At 34.9% G+C, this 17,985-nt stretch overlaps 1 protein-coding gene across 3 annotated transcripts in view; it reads left to right on the forward strand.

Moving 5' to 3' along the window:
* LOC138693239 (insulin-like receptor) overlaps positions 1–17,985 on the forward strand; it is a 385,516-nt gene that overhangs the window by 331,808 nt on the left and 35,723 nt on the right. For all 3 annotated transcript variants that reach the window (XM_069817052.1, XM_069817051.1, XM_069817053.1), the window contains 3 exons: positions 4,233–4,399; positions 11,055–11,238; positions 12,732–12,845. In XM_069817052.1, coding sequence (XP_069673153.1) covers positions 4,233–4,399; positions 11,055–11,238; positions 12,732–12,845 — 465 coding nt within the window. The remainder of the gene's footprint in view (positions 1–4,232; positions 4,400–11,054; positions 11,239–12,731; positions 12,846–17,985) is intronic.

Consider the following 17,985-nt stretch of genomic DNA (forward strand, 5'->3'; position numbering starts at 1 on the left):
TCCTAAGACGATGTTATTTTGTTGTTGTTTTGAAGCTTTTTCTTACAAGTACGTTGTATAAAATTGTGTTGTGAAGGCGGTGATGACATCATGGAATACTAGTTACTAAGTAACCTTTTCTGGCACCAGTACCAGAATTAGGCCAATTGTGCACGATTTATAGCGTTATAACAACTGTGTTTTAGTGCTAAAATTGCATAAAAGAAGTACACCTAATACTTCGTTCAAGTTATATAGTTATATAATAATAATAATAATAATAATAATAATTTATTTATTTATTTATACTGGCAGAGTTAAGGCCATAGGGCCGTCTCTTACACTCTACCAGTATAAATAAATTATTATTATTATTATTATTATTATTATTATTATTATTACTATTATTATTATTATTATTATTATTATTATTATTATTATTGTGACCTGGCAGAGTTAAGGCCATAGGCCTTCTCTTACACTCTACCAGGTCACAAAATATACAAACAGTGAAAATTTAACAAAAAGTTGAACAGGATACTAACATATTTAAAAAAAAATAATAATAGCATAACAAAATCGACACTAAACATGAAAATAATATCATATTAGAAAAAATAAAGTAAATACATTGGAATATAGTAAAAGCAACTCATTTAGTACAAATGATTAATATGGAAAACGTAAGGAAGAATATAACGAAATGGAATGTAATAAAATAATAATAAAAAAGGAAAGAAATACAAAAATTAAATAAAATTCACAATAAAAAGGGTATGATAATAAATTCATCTGGTGATCAAGAGAACAAAAAAGGGGAAAGGAAGAAAAAAAAACTATCGCAGAGAAAAGGGCTTATAATTGAAAGGAATTTGAATTGAAAATGTGCAATTTTAGTTTATTTTTGAAACTAGACAATGTCCGACAGTCTCTGATATGTTGTGGTAAAGAGTTCCAGAGATGAGCTGCAGAGACGGTGAAAGCTGAAGAATAGAAGGGTGTTCTATGTTTAGGAATGGAGAGTGTGATATGGTGTTGTGAGCGAGTATCTATTTCGTGATATGAGAAGAAATGTTGAAAACAAGAGGCTAAGTAGCTAGGGTTAGAATTTTGAAGAATATTAAGGGAAGACTCCACTGAAAATCATGAAAATCTTTCCAAAATTTTTTTTTAGCTATTTCACTTATTCAGAATTTATATTTTCGTACCCCAAATGGATTCAGCTCAATTCTAATTACAAATACTCCTATGTTTAGACTTTTTAAATTAAAGCTGTAAGGGGGCGTGGAATTTAAAGAGCTGTCAAAATTGTTTTTCATCGAAGAATTCTTTTTTTTTTAATTTTTTATTACAAATCTAGTAACTTTTTGTTGGCTCCCTGAAGTTACTAGATGAATGTAGCGGAGGAGAATATTAATTTACATAAATATTCATTTTATTTTCAAATCTATTTTTCTGTGTTCATTTTTGTTGATTCAACACCAACTTTCTTATGCCAAATATTAATCAATCTGGATGAAATTTTTACTGCAAGTATTTATGAGGTAGCTGCATGTTTCTATGCATTTATTTTGTGAGAAATACTGCTAGTTTATTTTATTAATATTTTATTAATATATTAATAAAATAAACTAGCAGCATTAAGAAAAATAGTAATAAAATAAACTAGCAGCATTTCTCACAAAATAAATGCATAGAAACATGCAGCTACCTCATAAATATTTACAGTAAAAATTTCATCCAGATTGATTAATATTTGGCATAAGAAAGTTGGTGTTGAATCAACAAAAATGAGCACAGAAAAATAGATTTGAAAATAAATTGAATATTTATGTAAATTAATATTCTCCTCCGCTACATTCATCTAGTAACTTCAGGGAGCCAACAAAAAGTTACTAGATTTGTAATCAGAAATTTAAAAAAAGAATTCTTCGATGAAAAACAATTTTGACAGCTGTTTAAATTCCAAGCCCCCTTCCAGCCTTAATTTAAAAAGTCTAAACATACGAGTATTTGTAATCAGAATTGAGCTGAATCCATTTGGAGTATGAAAATATAAATTCTGAATAAGTGAAATAGCTAAAAAAATTTGGAAAAATGTTCATGATTTTTCAGTGGAGTCTTCCCTTAAAGAGTAAAGTGAGAGAGTGAATAGTTCTTCGCTCTTCGAACTTTCCCCCATTCATTACAGTGAGGTTCGTAGAATCCAGTCATGGAGGGGCTAAATATAAGAGAATCGAAGTGACAAATGAAAACGTTGACATTTTAGGATGGCAAATCATGCGTGGTGGAAACATGCACCTATATTACTTACTTTAAAGAAAGTCAAGACAAAATATAATAAATGTTCTAAGTTATTTCTACAAGTAGCACAATGCTCCATAGTTATAATCCAGTCATTTTACAGGTTGTTGACATTTCGACAAAAGGCTTGCGAAAAATTTCTGCAGACCGGATGTAGAGAATGTATGAATACAATGGGTATTCTGTTCTAATGTCAACATCAGAGTGCGTTTCTTGACTATTCATATACAGTATATCGACATCGAGCGTAAAATTAAGACTGACACTGGTGCTGTCATGTCCCTTACAATCTTAAATGTAGTATTATGCATCTTCTTATTACAATTTCTCCTGTAATGTATTTGTAATATGTTAAGATAGTTCTGGTACATTATTGTTACAGTTATTTTCTGAAACTAATGTTAAATTTTTGTGATCTTTTTATTGCATAGAATAGCATAACTGTCCCAGTTTCTGAGGCAAATGCCTAGTTGAATTAATAGCGTGATAGTTTTGTTTTTAAATAACGATTACAACTTTCTTAATGTTAGAGTAGTTCCGGTATATGAATTTTCGACTTAATTCACACACCCAACCATGTTGTTTTCTCTTATTTTTTGTAATTTGTTTTACTTTAAAGCTTTAAAAGCTGACACTTTCACAGCACTATTAGTCTATGAATATACTGTAATTAATTTAACCTCAGAGGATAGCATTAGGAAGGTTATAAGTAGAGATCCGTGAAATTCGCGATTTGTTTTCATTTTTTACAATTTTTTACACCATTTCTTTATACTTCTTCTCATAACCTAAAAAAACACATTTTTCAATAGCGAAATAACGCAAATTCGTATAATAGATAAAAAGAACGCAATTAAAATTTTTAAACGAATTTCAGCAATACTTGTTTTGAATAATTTCAAGGAAAAATTGTTCTGGGACTGGGTATCGATCCCGGGACCCTTCGCTTAGCGCGCGAACGCTCTACCGACTGAGCTACCCCAGGAACTATACCTGACACCGTTACAATTTTTCCTTTTTTTTTATCCACACAACTCACATGAGCTGACAAGACGCCAGAACTCACAGTTGAGTTCTGGCGTCTTGTCAGCTCATGTGAGTTGTGTGGGGGGGGGGGGGGAAGGAAAAATTGTAACGGTGTCGTGTATATTTCCTGGGGTAGCTGAGTCGGTAGAGCGTTCGCGCGCTAAGCGAAGGGTCCCGGGATCGATACCCAGTCCCGGAACAATTTTTCCTTGAAAATTATTCAAATCTGCTTTACAGGGAGCTACTGCCTGAAAGTTAGATTTGTATAATACTTGTTTTATTCACAAAATTTTAACAATAATGTATTTTTAAGTAATATTTTCGTAACTTTCTTGATGTTACATTTCGTTCCCCCATTTTCTCAACAAATGAATTAATGAAAATTAATGGGCTAACAATGATCAACATCTTATGGGTACTACGTATAAAAACTGACAATTGATGCTGAAAATGCTGCACTATCATTATTGTGTTTTAATATGTTTAAGATCTTAAGTTGGGATTATAAAACTTGCATAGGATACGTACAGTAATTTTAAAATAACACCACCAAAGTGACAACAACACTACTGAAGTCTTGAAATTTTAGAACGAATTTTCCTTAAAAAAAAACACTTTCACGGTTCTCTAGTTATGAGTAAGCCATAGAACTGGTTAAAGGCTGGTACACAATAAACTGGGAATGGAAACGACAACGAAAACGGAAATATTGTTAAAATAAATGTATTTCAATGAGATCACATGTAAATGCATTTATTTTAACATTATTTCCGTTCTCGTTCTCGTCGTTTCCGTTCCCGGTTTATTGTGAACCAGCCTTCCTTTTGATGTTAGAAAAGATAGATACAGGTTCATTGGGGATCACTAGCCCATTTATATATCTGTTCTATTTCTGTAGTATTTTAAATGTCGTTGTACTGCAGTGTGTCCAGAGTATTGCAAGAACCGCAGCTGCACAACAGAGGGGCAGTGCTGTCACGAATCCTGTCTGGGGGGCTGCACTGGGCCAGGGCCGGAGGACTGCATGGTGTGCCGCGACGTTGTATTCCAGAACAGATGCATCAGGAACTGTCCTGCTCTCACGTACAAGGTAACATTTCAGTGTTATTGTTATTCATACATCTTGTGTTTTCTCTTTGCTTGCCAGATTCACACTGGGAATTTACTTCTAAAGTTTTTCTTCTTTCTGCCACACAATTTCTATTTTTGTATGTATGTTTTCAGTATTTGTACATGTTCATGAATATGTAACCATAGCAAAACACAACTTAAGAGAATAAACTGCACTTATTCTTAGCCGACTGATTGTGTGCCTTTTTTGCCAGGAAAACTTTAAATAAGGTAGGTGAGCCATTTTCCGACATGGTCTTAATTACGACAGTGGGCTCTGCTGCAAAAACTTGTGGTCTAAACCGACAGAGGACTGCAGTTTCTTGAAGCAGTCTTAGAGCAATATCAGTTCCGTGATAAACAAGTTTGCAGAAGCGTTTCTCTGCCGGTCAGAGCGTGAGTAGACATTTTGTGTGATAGAAGTATTGTCTGAAGGAAGCATATTTTGTCTGAGTATTCTCCTTTTGACAAAGGTATGTAATTCATATTGTACATCATTTACAGTGTAAAGTATTGTAGTTTAATATGACGTTCATTAATTTCAGAATCTATCAGTATGGATTGTGTAATAGCGCGATTAGTAACAGCAAAGCAAGTGCTCTTAAATCCGACACATGTCGGAATTATGAACCCTGTGGCACTGACTTCAGTTATGCCTACTACGGGATTTATGATAAAGCATCCCAATATAAATTCGAGTTATTTAATGCTCTTTAACGTTGGAATGGCATACTTAGCAGTGTTAAAGCATTTTACCAAAACTACTGCATGTTCAGCTCAGAAATTAGGTGCAAAATTCGTTATCTTTAATACCTCTTCTTTATTTTAGATTATGGGTAAGCCTCGAGCGAAAATTTCTGAGGATGTAATGGCACGGGCTGTTGCAGCTGTGAAGAATGGTATGCCTCTTAACACAGCTGCTACACGCTACGGTATAGCTAGGAACACCCTTAGGTATCATGTCAATGCCGGGGCTGAGAAGAAAGATATTGGTCGTCCTGCACTTTTAAGCTTCGCGCAAGAAAGAGAATTGTGCAGCTGACTTTTCCGACTTGCAGATGTGGGGATGCCGTTGACTAGTAAACTTGTGAAAAGAACTGTCTTCACATTTTGTTAAATAAACGGCATAAAGAATAATTTTAATAAAAACTTAGGGTTAGCTGGTAGAAAGTGGATGAAATTATTTCTAAAGCGGCATCAAGATGTGTCAGAAAGGAAAGCGCAAACTTTGAACCAGGGCAGGGCTATGAAACTAAATCGTGTAATTGTGAAAGACTATTTGATAAACTGGAAGCCATAATGGTCCAACATGGGTTTATGGGAAAACCTGAGAATATTTACAATATCGATGAGAAGGGGTGTCGATTGACTCTTCATCACACACAGGAAGTTTCTGCTGCTAAAGGCACTAAACGCTTACATTTGATTGCACCAGAACATGGAGAAAATATAACAATTGTAGCTTGTTGCAACGCAGTAGGTCAAGCAATTCCTCCCATGATTCTGTTCGAAGGAAAAAGGAGACGACCGGAATGTGGTGATGACATGCCCCCACACACAGCTATTGAAATGACAGAAAAGGGCTCAATGACGTGTCAGGCCTTTATTAAATGGCTAGCTCATTTTCCTAAATTTAAAACTGCCGGCAAATCCTTGCTCATTTTCGATGGTGCAAAATCTCACCTTGATGCCAATATCGTTGATGTAGCAGATGAGCAGACATAATATTGTATTGCTTGCCGAGTAATTGCACATACGAATTGCAGCCTCTAGACAAGGTAGTTTTCGGACCCTTCGAACAATACTGGGGTCCGGCAGTTTTGCGGTACTGGAGCAATCATGGCGAAATAACCATTACGAAAGCAAGATTTGGGAGAATTTTTTCCTACGTTTGGTTGAAGCCCATGACACCAAACAATATCATTTCTGGGTTTAGGGCCACTGGGATCTGTCCATTTAACCCTGAGGTAATACCAGATAGTGCATTTGCTCCCTCTGATTTATATTTTCTGCCAACAATCCGAAAAAGGTAGAGAGGGGTTAAGATCCAACGAGGAGAGTGACGGTAACAGTGAGCTTTGCAACTCATCAGTCACTGAATGATAGTGGAGTTCCTGTGAATGACGAAAGGCTGTCAACAAGCTTCACAGAAATTTTGACTTCAGCCAAACTTAAGGAGAAGAAAACCAAGCCAAGACGTCCCGCTGTGAACGCAAAAGCTCAACGTATAGTGAAATCCTTATTCACGAAGAGAGAAACGAAGAATCTTCCAAAGATTATAGCATCAAAAATTCCAAAGAAAATTTCCGAATGTCCGAGTAAAACTATGTCTGTGCAGGATTATCAAGAAGCAGGACCAAGTGGAATGCCTTCAAAGAGAAAAGAAAGCTGGTTTTGCACAATATGTATGGTGGACAGAGTCGCCGATATGCGATTGTGCTGCAAGTGTAAGAAGTATGTGCATGAAGAATGTGCTGACATAAGTGTTGATTTTCGAGGATCCTTCGTTTGTCCTGATTGTGAAGAAGACTGATAATGTATTTCTCCAGTCAAAGGATTTTTTTATCCAGTGCCAAAGTTTCAATCAAGAATATGTGTTAATATTTTCTACCTTGTTTTTCTTTTTAATCATCCTGCTTGTATTGTGTCACCATATTGAACGTGTTTAGCTTTATTTAACTTGATTATTATAGTAATGAATATAATGAAAATGGTTTAGAAGTAATTAATTTCACTTATGTAAGGCTGCCTTAATGTTTCATAAAGTTATTGTTAAATTTGTTTATGTGTCGGTATTAAGGTACATCATGTGTCAGAATTAGGACCACAGGGTCGCAATTCCGACACTTTGTAAACTTTTCAAATTCGTTCTACTGTTTAAATTTCACTGTACATATATACCTGAAATATTTTTTCTAAGTATTTATATAAATATACTAAACGTATACAAATTATAAATTTTCCACGTTGAATGAAAAAATAAATATAAATTTTCAAAGTTTAGAGTGTCGCAATATGGCTCATGTACCTTATAAATTTTCTGGCCACTCAGTTCCGATGGTACTCAGAATTTTGTCGAGGGGAGATTGTTATTAAAATTGTTTACAATTTGCATTATCGGTATTTTAAATTTTGTGTATTATTATTATTATTATTATTATTATTATTATTATTATTATTATTATGTTACGGTATATTTATTAATGTTATACTACAGGGCGATCCGTATGGGTATGGATAAAATAAAAACACCGTAGAACATTTACTACTGAACTTTATTTGTTGAAACTTTGTGCATACAACACTGAAAGATGGGAGATTCCTCAGAGCTCAACATGACCCCCATTCCGCACCCTGCACAACTCATAACGGTGATGCAATTCAGCCCATGTCCATTGTAACATAAGTGGGATGATTTTTTTAAAAGTTTGGGTAATTTTTACTCTCAGATCATCAGTGTTCCTGGGTTTCTGTGAAGAGACAATGTCTTAACAAAACCCCACACGAAGAATTCAGGAGGGGTTAGATCTGGGGAGTTTGAGGACCAAGCCAAGAGATAGCTGCTTCTCGTACTGGATTTCGTCTGCGACCTCCTGCATGTTTTTTAACCTGTTTCTACAATGTTCGTTACCACAACATTATGGAATCGTATTTACGTGCATTACACATACCATACTCACGTCGAAATTCCCTTTGAAGTCTTTTAACACTCTCAAATTTAGCATACAAAAGACCACATTTTGTCCGCTGTTGATTTGTAGTAGCCATTTTAATCATCTACGATTTTCATTTGTTCTTTCAGATTATGCAATGTTGATTTTTCCTACTATCATAATAGCTTTATAATAATAAATTAAAATTAACCGCACTCAAACGGATCAGACTGTATGTTCTAATAAAACATATTCATGAATATCTTATAAAATCTTTGAAACGTAATTTTTTCATAGTCCTCCAATTTTTAACAAATTTTAACTTTTTGTGTAATAAAAAATGCTTATGACATTATTACACTGGAACTCACTGTAGCGGTAGGACGAAAACAATATTAAATACCAAAGTTATGTGATCACCTAGAGATTAACGTGTCAATATGGGAGAGTGGATGTCGTGAGCTAATTGCTGATGTCTTGCGCATTATGCATGAAAGTTGGTAGGTCTGTAATTTAACCACAAACCTACAGTATGGACCTGCTTCTGATATTGTTCGTCCTTTGGTTGCACCGCATAAATTCTTTGAGCATTGGGTGGATTCCTAGGTCTTCAAGTTCCGGCATATTAAAAGAACCTGCTAGAATATGTTTGTCTGGCAGTGTAAAATTTCATTTTCAGCTTTGAAGCACTTGTAAGGCAGGTTTCCTTGCCCTTACGAAAGAACAAAAAGCAAGGATAGTAACTTGCACAAATTAATTTGTCGATAAACTTTGTCTGGACCTTCTCACCCAGGTACATGTTTCTTTCACCTACCTAAATCTGTCACCAGGACTCCAAGCTTTACTCCTCTTCTGAAAAAGGAGGCCATGCTGATGAAGGTTTTTATCAACCTTTGCTGGTTTTGAAGTTTTGGAAACCTCTCAACCATTATAGACAGCTATTCTTGAATGTTAACCTTAAGGCGCGTCTCCACTATTAAACATTTAACAACAACATGTTAAATATAACATGTTGAATTTAACACTTTTAACATGTTGGCGTGTTTTCCAACAGAAATGGAAAACATGTCAAGTCAATTCATTTGCTCGTGCAGCGTCTGTACAGTTCGGCAAAGTTCGTACAGTTTCCATAGCAACAACTATAAGTTCCGATTTTGTGGCGCATATCTTGATCATTTTTATATTATCATTGTTCCTTGGTGTTGGCTGTAAGTTGTTCGAAGTAATGGAGTGGACGAAAGAAAATACATTAGAATAAAATTAATGCACCGATGGAAAGGCCTTGTTTGTGGGATGTGTCTGCAAAAGAATACACGGGCAAAACTAAGAAGGCCGACTGTTTTAGAGAACTGGAATTATTATTTAACTGTTCTCGAGAATACAATAGAGAGTTTGCGCACTCTCATCGTACGCTAAACGTTAATGCTATGTTGACGTCAGTAATGGTCGTATTTGGTGATGTATGTTAACGTTCGTAAAACTTCGGAAAGAATAATTATACGATATTACCCACTCCTTCAACGTCTATCATGTCGTAGGTCCTATGATAATCAATCGCGCTGTAATTTTTTTAATTGAGATGAAATGGCTGCTCTTAAAATGTGTATTTCTTTGATGTAACAGGAAGTATTTTTGCAGCACTATATTAAAATCGTGTTCTGACATTCTCAGCAAGTTTTTGAATCCAAATCGATACTGTAATTCAACTTTAAGCTCGTTTAGAATGTATCCTGCATAGTGTCTTTTACTAAGATATTGCCGCATTCACATTCTCATTTTCTTCCTTTTCAAGGCCTTTTAACAAGCAATAGAGGCAATTACAATAGTAATATACGTTACAAGAGCGGTATGTTGACGTTTTCATGGTCGAGGAAAAGATTGAAAAAGCGAAACGTAGTTGAGCTTTTTTTAATTTCCGAGAACATGAAAACAAACATACCGCTCGTGTATCGTACATTATTTTGTGCGAAGATCGTTTATTACATACCTGAAAGACGAATTTCTAATTAGTTGCAATGAAATCTCCATGTTGGTTTCTGTTTAATGACGGCAACTTCGGAAAACCAAAATATCTTTCTTCAACATTGTTGCTATAAAATGTTTTCTGTGTTTACTATACTCCAGCAGGCCGTGATATACGTCTGTCTTTTTTCCCCCCAGTCTATAAATGCGAACTTAAAACAAACGGTAAGGTTATGTAATGATTTATTTTTCATTTTAATATTTTAACAATATTATTTATATAACATTTTGCAGTAATAACATCGTCATCTGGAATCTTGTTGATTTTTTCACGGCTTCCTTAATGTTACTTGTATCAGGAATGCAATAAGTTTCGTGGAGTAGTAGACTTTACTTAATTTTTGCAAATATTTAAAAACAATAATTAACATTGCAATTTAGGTGAAATTGCAGTGGTAAGTTTCCAATTTATAATTACCACTATGTTAAACGTCTCTAAAAATAATATGTTAAAAGCCTAAAGCAGTAAAATGAATGTCGCGCTTAAGCGGTAGAAGAGGGAAATTGTTATGTGTTACGTTGGGAATACTGAATGTGGTATTTCACACTTACCGCGTATTGGTTCTGTGCGGAAAACAAGCAAATACGCACGAACTCGCACAAAAGTCATATCATCATCTGAGTCCATTCTCCAAGGTTTGAAGATAAAACACTATCTATATTAAAATCTCATAGACTGTTTATGATGGACTACGCAAAGAAAGTCAAGTTTAACATGTTTAACAGTGTGGAGAAAGTGTTAAATGAAATTAGCATTAACATGTTCAATCAACATGTTGGGATGTTAACGGTAAACAATTTAACATTTAACATGTTGTTGTTAAATGTTTAATAGTGGAGACGAGCCTTTAAAATATTGTCATAAGCAAATGGACATCTTATATTTCCTGCGGTGAAAATCATTGTTGGTTCATGGCAGTTATTAATACCGTCATTAACACAGTGTCTTGTCTGTTCTAGTATCTGAACAGGCGCTGCATTAGTGCGGACGAATGTCGAAACATGAGCAGGCCTAAAGAACGGAGCTACGACCTACGATTAAAACCATACAAGCCGTTCGGAGATTCGTGCATTTTGGACTGTCCTGCAGGCTATGTGGAGACGGAAGATGGAAATAACAAATACAACTGCACACCTTGCAAAGGTGAGTTTGTGGTGTGCCAAAATAGCACTCTGAATTTTGTTTTGCAGCGTGAAATTTGTGCAACGGTTCCTTTTCGTATTATTTCTCTATTTAATGTCTGTAACTCCTCTTCTGCTGCCAAAGGAACTGTTTGTTCTGTCTTCCACTACGGCATACATGGGCACAATTTTCGGTTACGTGAGGCACTCTATTTGAAATAGTTTGTTTACTAGGAGAGGAGACTGCAGAGTAGGATGGGAAATATAAACTGCTGTGACCTGCGTCACCTTATCGTAATCGCTAAGGCGGTAGTGGCCAATTATTAGGAAAGCGCTTGGTTAACGTGAGAGACTCGAAAACTTTTATTCAATTTGGCAAATTAATTCGGCAGGTTTAATCATAAACCTCTTTACTGTTTCTCCGTCGCTGAATTAATTTAAATCACAGGCGATAAATTGCGTAACTAGCTAATAATATTCCATCACGTTGTCTACGTTTATTTTCTTGAATATTCTGGCGTTTATCAAGATTACTTAATAAATTTGCACGTTCTCGACCTAAAATAATTTCAGAAAATCATATTTCGTTTTCTACGCACATTTGATATTTTTTTTATAAATTTCTTTTGGAAATAATACGTACAAACATCATTTAATTCCTCGTACCTTTTAATGCAGCGTGTTTAAGGTATAATGTCGTATTTAATATACTATGCAAATGTTAAGATCGTAAATTTTCTTCGGAATAGTACGGAAAAATAACATTTAATTTGCCTTACCTTCTAATTCAGCATGTTCTTTATGGCATAAGGAGTAATGTCGTCGTATATTAAATTTATTAATGCCTAATAGGATTTTCGAACATAACATACATCGTACGTTCTCCCCTTCTAAACAGCAAAAAGCTCTTCCTCCCATTTCTCATGAAATAATCGTTTTCTAACGCGTACACACTGCTTTGATAATGCCTTTATGCCACCACTGATATTGCTTATGAATCTGATATAGAACCTAGGAGCTGCGTGAGGGAGGAAAGGGGTCTGTGAAGATGATGTCACTCAGAGCGATAAGCTCTGTGAAGATCAGTGAGGCACAAATTCTTAAGTGAGGCACGATGCCCAAGTATGCACTACGGTATATACTCGTTCTCTCATATTCTCTTGGTTAAACTGTCATAAGGAGCAATATTTTTGTGTGGATTTATCCACGTGTGCGTGTACGTTGTTTGCCCCTCCTCTCCTCAGATTTGAAGTTTCTGTGCGTTCATTTCGTATTGTAGCAATAAAATACAATACAAACAACTGGAATAGGAAGAACAATAATTAACATCGTAAAATATACTGTAAATAGAAACAACACCACTTGACTGTGTTATATGAATAACTAATGTTTTGAATAATTAATTCTAAAAAATATATGAAAATGGCACCTCGCAGTAAGGGTGAGAAGCAGCGAAACATTTGTGACGAAACGTCCTAGACCCGATGTGGCAGTTGACAATATTCTTGCCTGCAGGTCCGTGTCGCAGGGAGTGTCCAGGTGTGAGTGTGGACAGCATCGCAGCTGCTCAGAAGATGCGTGGCTGTACCTACATCAAGGGCTCTCTGGAAATTCAGATCCGTGGTGGAAGTGAGTATTTAGTGCGAAATGCCTATCAGCTGTACTTTGTGGTTTTATGGAGACACGAGACTGCCACGTTCTTGTAAAATACTCTGCAATAATTCTGTAATTCTTTCTTTAATATCCATCCTTAAATGTACTAAATGTTACTAAATAAAATGTTCATGGCTTGAAAAGTTATTTTTCTTTGTTAAGCTACGTACATTAATTATATTATAATAATTACATTTCCTCAATATATTATGTTATATTTTAATTGTGATGTAAAATATATTCACATGATATACTGCCTGAATTAGTGAATTCAATTTCTTACAGTAACTTGCTTGTAAAACCTCTCAAATTCTGTCAACCTAACAGTTACAGAATTACTAACTATTGTGATATCTGTAACACGCGTGTATTCGAGTATGTGTTATCAGTAGTAATTTTGAAATATATAATTTTGAGGAGCAACCGTAATTACAAATTTATTATCAGCAATTCCATATTTGGGAATTGATTTAGTTCAATAATAATTCGAATAAATTTATTCATAGGTAATACTGCTCGATTATCAACATCTAGTAGACGAAATATATTAGGATCTATTTCGTCGGGGGAATTATATATGAATCGAATTCTACTTTTGCGAAATCTGAATATTCATAACTTCAATATATATATATATATATATATATATATATATAGAGTCCTACTTTTCACGTGCGATATTATTCTTATCTAGTGTTAATATTATATTATATAATTCCATTGCCGCTGTAATTTAAATTGTAATTTAAATTTTAGTTCCTATTTTATTTTACTTATTTATTTTTATTATTATTTTTTTTTCTATATTTCTCTTATATTAATATTGTATTATATAATTTCTGTAACTGTAATTTTAATTCTATTTCCTATTTTATTTTATTTTATATTCTCTTATAGGCCTATTAATATTATATCTGAACTGCGACCGAACAAGAGCGCTGCTCATTCGGTCTCATATTTTGTTAATATTACTGTATCTCCTTTTTTTATATTGTTTGTATGATTTTATTTCTTTTTCTCTTGTTTGTTTGTAATTATATTCTTTATATTAAAATAAAACAGTAGTGAAGTAAACCTAACAGCTGGGGGCGGGGAAGTAAATTTAAGCAGGTGATCAAGTAAAAAGGTAAAAAAAAGTAATGGGGGGAAAAATGTTAAAGTTGCAACGTAGTACTTCACAATACATTGAAGCTTTATGGTATGTAAAAGAATTTGTTTCTGACTGGGAGAAATGCAGGCGAAATTCATAGACCACCTCTGCGCGATTATCATATCACAAGAGAAAATGATTTCATCCTTACAGCTATCTCCATCTGAGAAATAAAATTCTTTACATTGCCAGTCTAGCACAGTTAAGATCGTCTTTTGTTGGCAGTATGTAGGGACACTGACACCAACAAATCGAAACGTCTTCATTATTGTTTTTTTTTTTTTTACTTGGTTATTTAACGACGCGTATCAACTACTAGGTTATTTAGCGTCGATGGGATTGGTGATAGCGAGATGAATTCGCCATAGATTACCTGACATTTGCCTTACAGTTGGGGAAAACTTCGGAAAAAACTCAATCAGGTAATCAGCCCAAGCGGGGATCGAACTTCATTATTGTTAAATAATCTATAAAGGATTTTATAGTTTGTAATATTATGTCTTTCTTTAATAAAGTTTTGAAGAGTCTTGAGAGTCCATGCTTTTAAATTGGATACATTGGGGGTGGGGGGGATAACGTGAATAGTATTGTGTAAAGAAAACTTGGCAGAATCTGTTATAAAATTGGAGAACATTCTGGGGCAGTCTCAAAATGTTTAAGCCATAGCTTTGTAATATTCTGAAGTAATTCCAGCATTGAGGAAAGTGTACTTACCGTATAAGCTTATTATCACACAATTTCCTCCCTCTGAAATTTTTGACTGAAAAAACTAGAGAGTAAATTATGAGTGACTAACAATATTATATTAATACTAGTAGAGTCACAAAGTACCGGAACTTCGGGTGGCAACGCCATGCTCTATAGGCAACTTCTCTGCCTTGTCCATGTGGTATGAGATCTACTCTCCAAGCGTATAGACTCAGTGCGAACATGTGTAGATACCTTTGTTCAAATGGTATATAACCATTTACACAACACTGCCTTTAAAGTACGTCCCCTTGGCAGTGACACACTTCTGCCAGCGTCCATACCATTTCTCGAAACATTCCTGCAGCCCATCTTTGGTCATTTCCACACAGAGTCTATACGCCTGGAGAGTAGTCACATACCATACGGACAAGGCAGAGAAGTTGCCTATAGAGCATGGCGTTGCCACTCAAAGTTCCGGTACTTTCTGACTCTACTAGTATATATTAATATACGAGACATTTTCGAATGAAAAATAATTAGAACATGCCCTTACCTTACTTATTCGAAGTGGAGCTCCATACAGCGTTTCTTCTCACAAAACTTGTCAATAACTAGTTTATGGAAGTCGGTAATTTCAGCTACCATTATGTTTTCTGTCGACAACATTCCGAGCACATTTAGTCTGTCCTCTCTTATGCGGTTTCTTAAATAATGTATTTATCACTTTTAAGGTGGGGGAATACCTCTCAATTTCTGAACTGGTCATTGGCAATGTAGTTAATAGTTTTAGTGTTAATAGTGTAGTGTTGCCGACACTGCCGAGTTGACACTTGAAATTACATGGAAAATACGGAGTGGTAATATTCATGATTTGGTGGTTAAGGTGTCCTTCTTATGCTTAAAGATCGTAGTTGAAGAGTCCACTGCAAGATTGATGGATGTCATTTGGAATACATTTTTGCAGGAGAAGCAATTGAAAGTTTGAAATGCTTAGCGCTCAAAGCTTAACTGTGATTTTCCGATCATTACTGGACAATGATTATCAGTGTTAATGCCATATAACTCTCTATGTACATTCTATATGTCTTAAGCTATGCATTGACAGTCTTGGTTGCATTGACAGTCTTGGTTCATTTTCGACAAGAAAGTGACATCTATCATTCTTGCAGTGGACTCTTCAGTTATTACCAGGCTTCGAGACTTCGGACCCAATAGAGCAGTTCAGTGGGAAATCCGCGTAACGGCGTGCTGAGTATAGTGGTAAAGCGTATAGTGGGTGAGAGTACTGTAGAATGGATGCCAACAAATATGCAAAGAAAAACGCTCTGGATTTGAAGGTTCTGACGAATAATTTGGTTTTCGTACAAACCCATTTTCAAACTGTGTCTGAAACTATTACACGGGTATAAAAGTCAGAACAAGAGATGCCGGAAGCCCTCAAATTAATTGAGAAAATGACGCAGAGAATTAATGAGACACCAAATACACCGGGTACTGAACGTGTAAAACAGAAGTGGAAATCAATTTTATGTAAAAATAACGGATATGGAACATTGTGTAATATAAACAGCAAATTAGTAGACATAGAGTCACCTGAGAATGAAGGATTGTGTCTTAGAGACTGCAATGATGTTAGGTTTTTTCGTTTTGCTCCTATCACATCATGCAACGTAGAGCGCAGCTTTCTGCAATACAAACTTTGGCAGATAACCGAAAAAGATTTACGTTTGAGACACTGAGAATGCATCTTGTAGCAGATACATTGCAATTCGGTACTAAAACTGCGCTTCCTAAGACGACCAATAGGATAAATGAAATAATTAAAATTGCTACATGCTTATTTCCACCATTAACACTGTGTATAATTACACACAAATGCTTATAAAAGACAGGAGAATAAATGCTTTTCACATTCTTTTGAAATTGTCATTGTGTAGTGTACGTTTACTTTCAGAATTTACATATGTGTGTGTTTCCCCATACTACCGTACTCTACTCTAAATAGCAACGTTGTTACCTCAACACATCTCTACCTACCTGCAGCGAGTCAACAACCTATAGTGCATGAACAGTAAACTTATTTTATCGGATCCAAAGTCTCGAAGCCTGGTTATTACAGATATGTTCGACTTGGGATAATTTTTCAAGACATTCAATATTTTACTCTCTGAACGAAAGGAATTTGGCCAAATATACTCAAATAACTCCTTTAAAGAAAGAAGCCATAATTTTGTACTACCATTCCAAATTATTCATCATAACAGACTCACTCGAGTTGAGTCTGTTTGCTAGCGTGGAGTGAGAAGTAGTGTTGCAATCGTCATGGCAATGTGACGTCACAGATCGAAAAATATTCGTATGATGAGTCTCTGAGTCCAAGTATTGCTCCTTTACTGCCTAATCTCATCTATGCATGCTGAACTTGTAGAACTTGTTTTGGAATTAGGAAATTAATGTTGTTAGACAATCCAATAGTAATATACGTTACAAGAGCGATATGTTGACGTTTTCATGTTCGAGGAAAAGATTGAAAAAGCGAAACGCAGTTGAGCTTTTTTAATTTCCGAGAACATGAAAACAAACATACCGCTCGTGTATCGTACATTATTTTGTGCGATGATCGTTTATTACATACCTGAAAGACGAATTTCTAATTAGTTGCAATGAAATCTCCATGTTGGTTTCTGTTTAATGACGGCAACTTCGGAACACCAAAATATCTTTCTTCAACATTGTTGCTATAAAATGTTTTCTGTGTTTACTATACTCCAGCAGGCCGTGATATACGTCTGTCATTTTTTTCCCCCAGTCTATAAATGCGAACTTAAAACAAACGGTAAGGTTATGTAATGATTTATTTTTCATTTTAATATTTTAACAATATTATTTATATAACATATTGCAGTAATAACATCGGCATCTGGAATCTTGTTGATTTTTTTACGGCTTCCTTAATGTTACTTGTATCAGGAATGCAATAAGTTTCGTGGAGTAGTAGACTTTACTTAATTTTTGCAAATATTTAAAAACAATAATTAACATTGCAATTTAGGTGAAATTGCAGTGGTAAGTTTCCAATTTATAATTATTACTATGTTAAACGTCTGTAAAAATAATATGTTAAAAGCCGGTAATTTCCTAGAAGACGGGCAAAATCCAACATGGCTGACGAAAACTACCAAAACCGTTCTGCCAACTATGAAGTCCAAATGTCACCAAACATCGCAAAATCAAAGATGAAAAATCAAATATATATTCGTATTTTTAAAGAAGAAC

The sequence above is a fragment of the Periplaneta americana genome, chromosome 17, assembly GCF_040183065.1.
Source record: "Periplaneta americana isolate PAMFEO1 chromosome 17, P.americana_PAMFEO1_priV1, whole genome shotgun sequence".
Taxonomy (NCBI): domain Eukaryota; kingdom Metazoa; phylum Arthropoda; class Insecta; order Blattodea; family Blattidae; genus Periplaneta; species Periplaneta americana.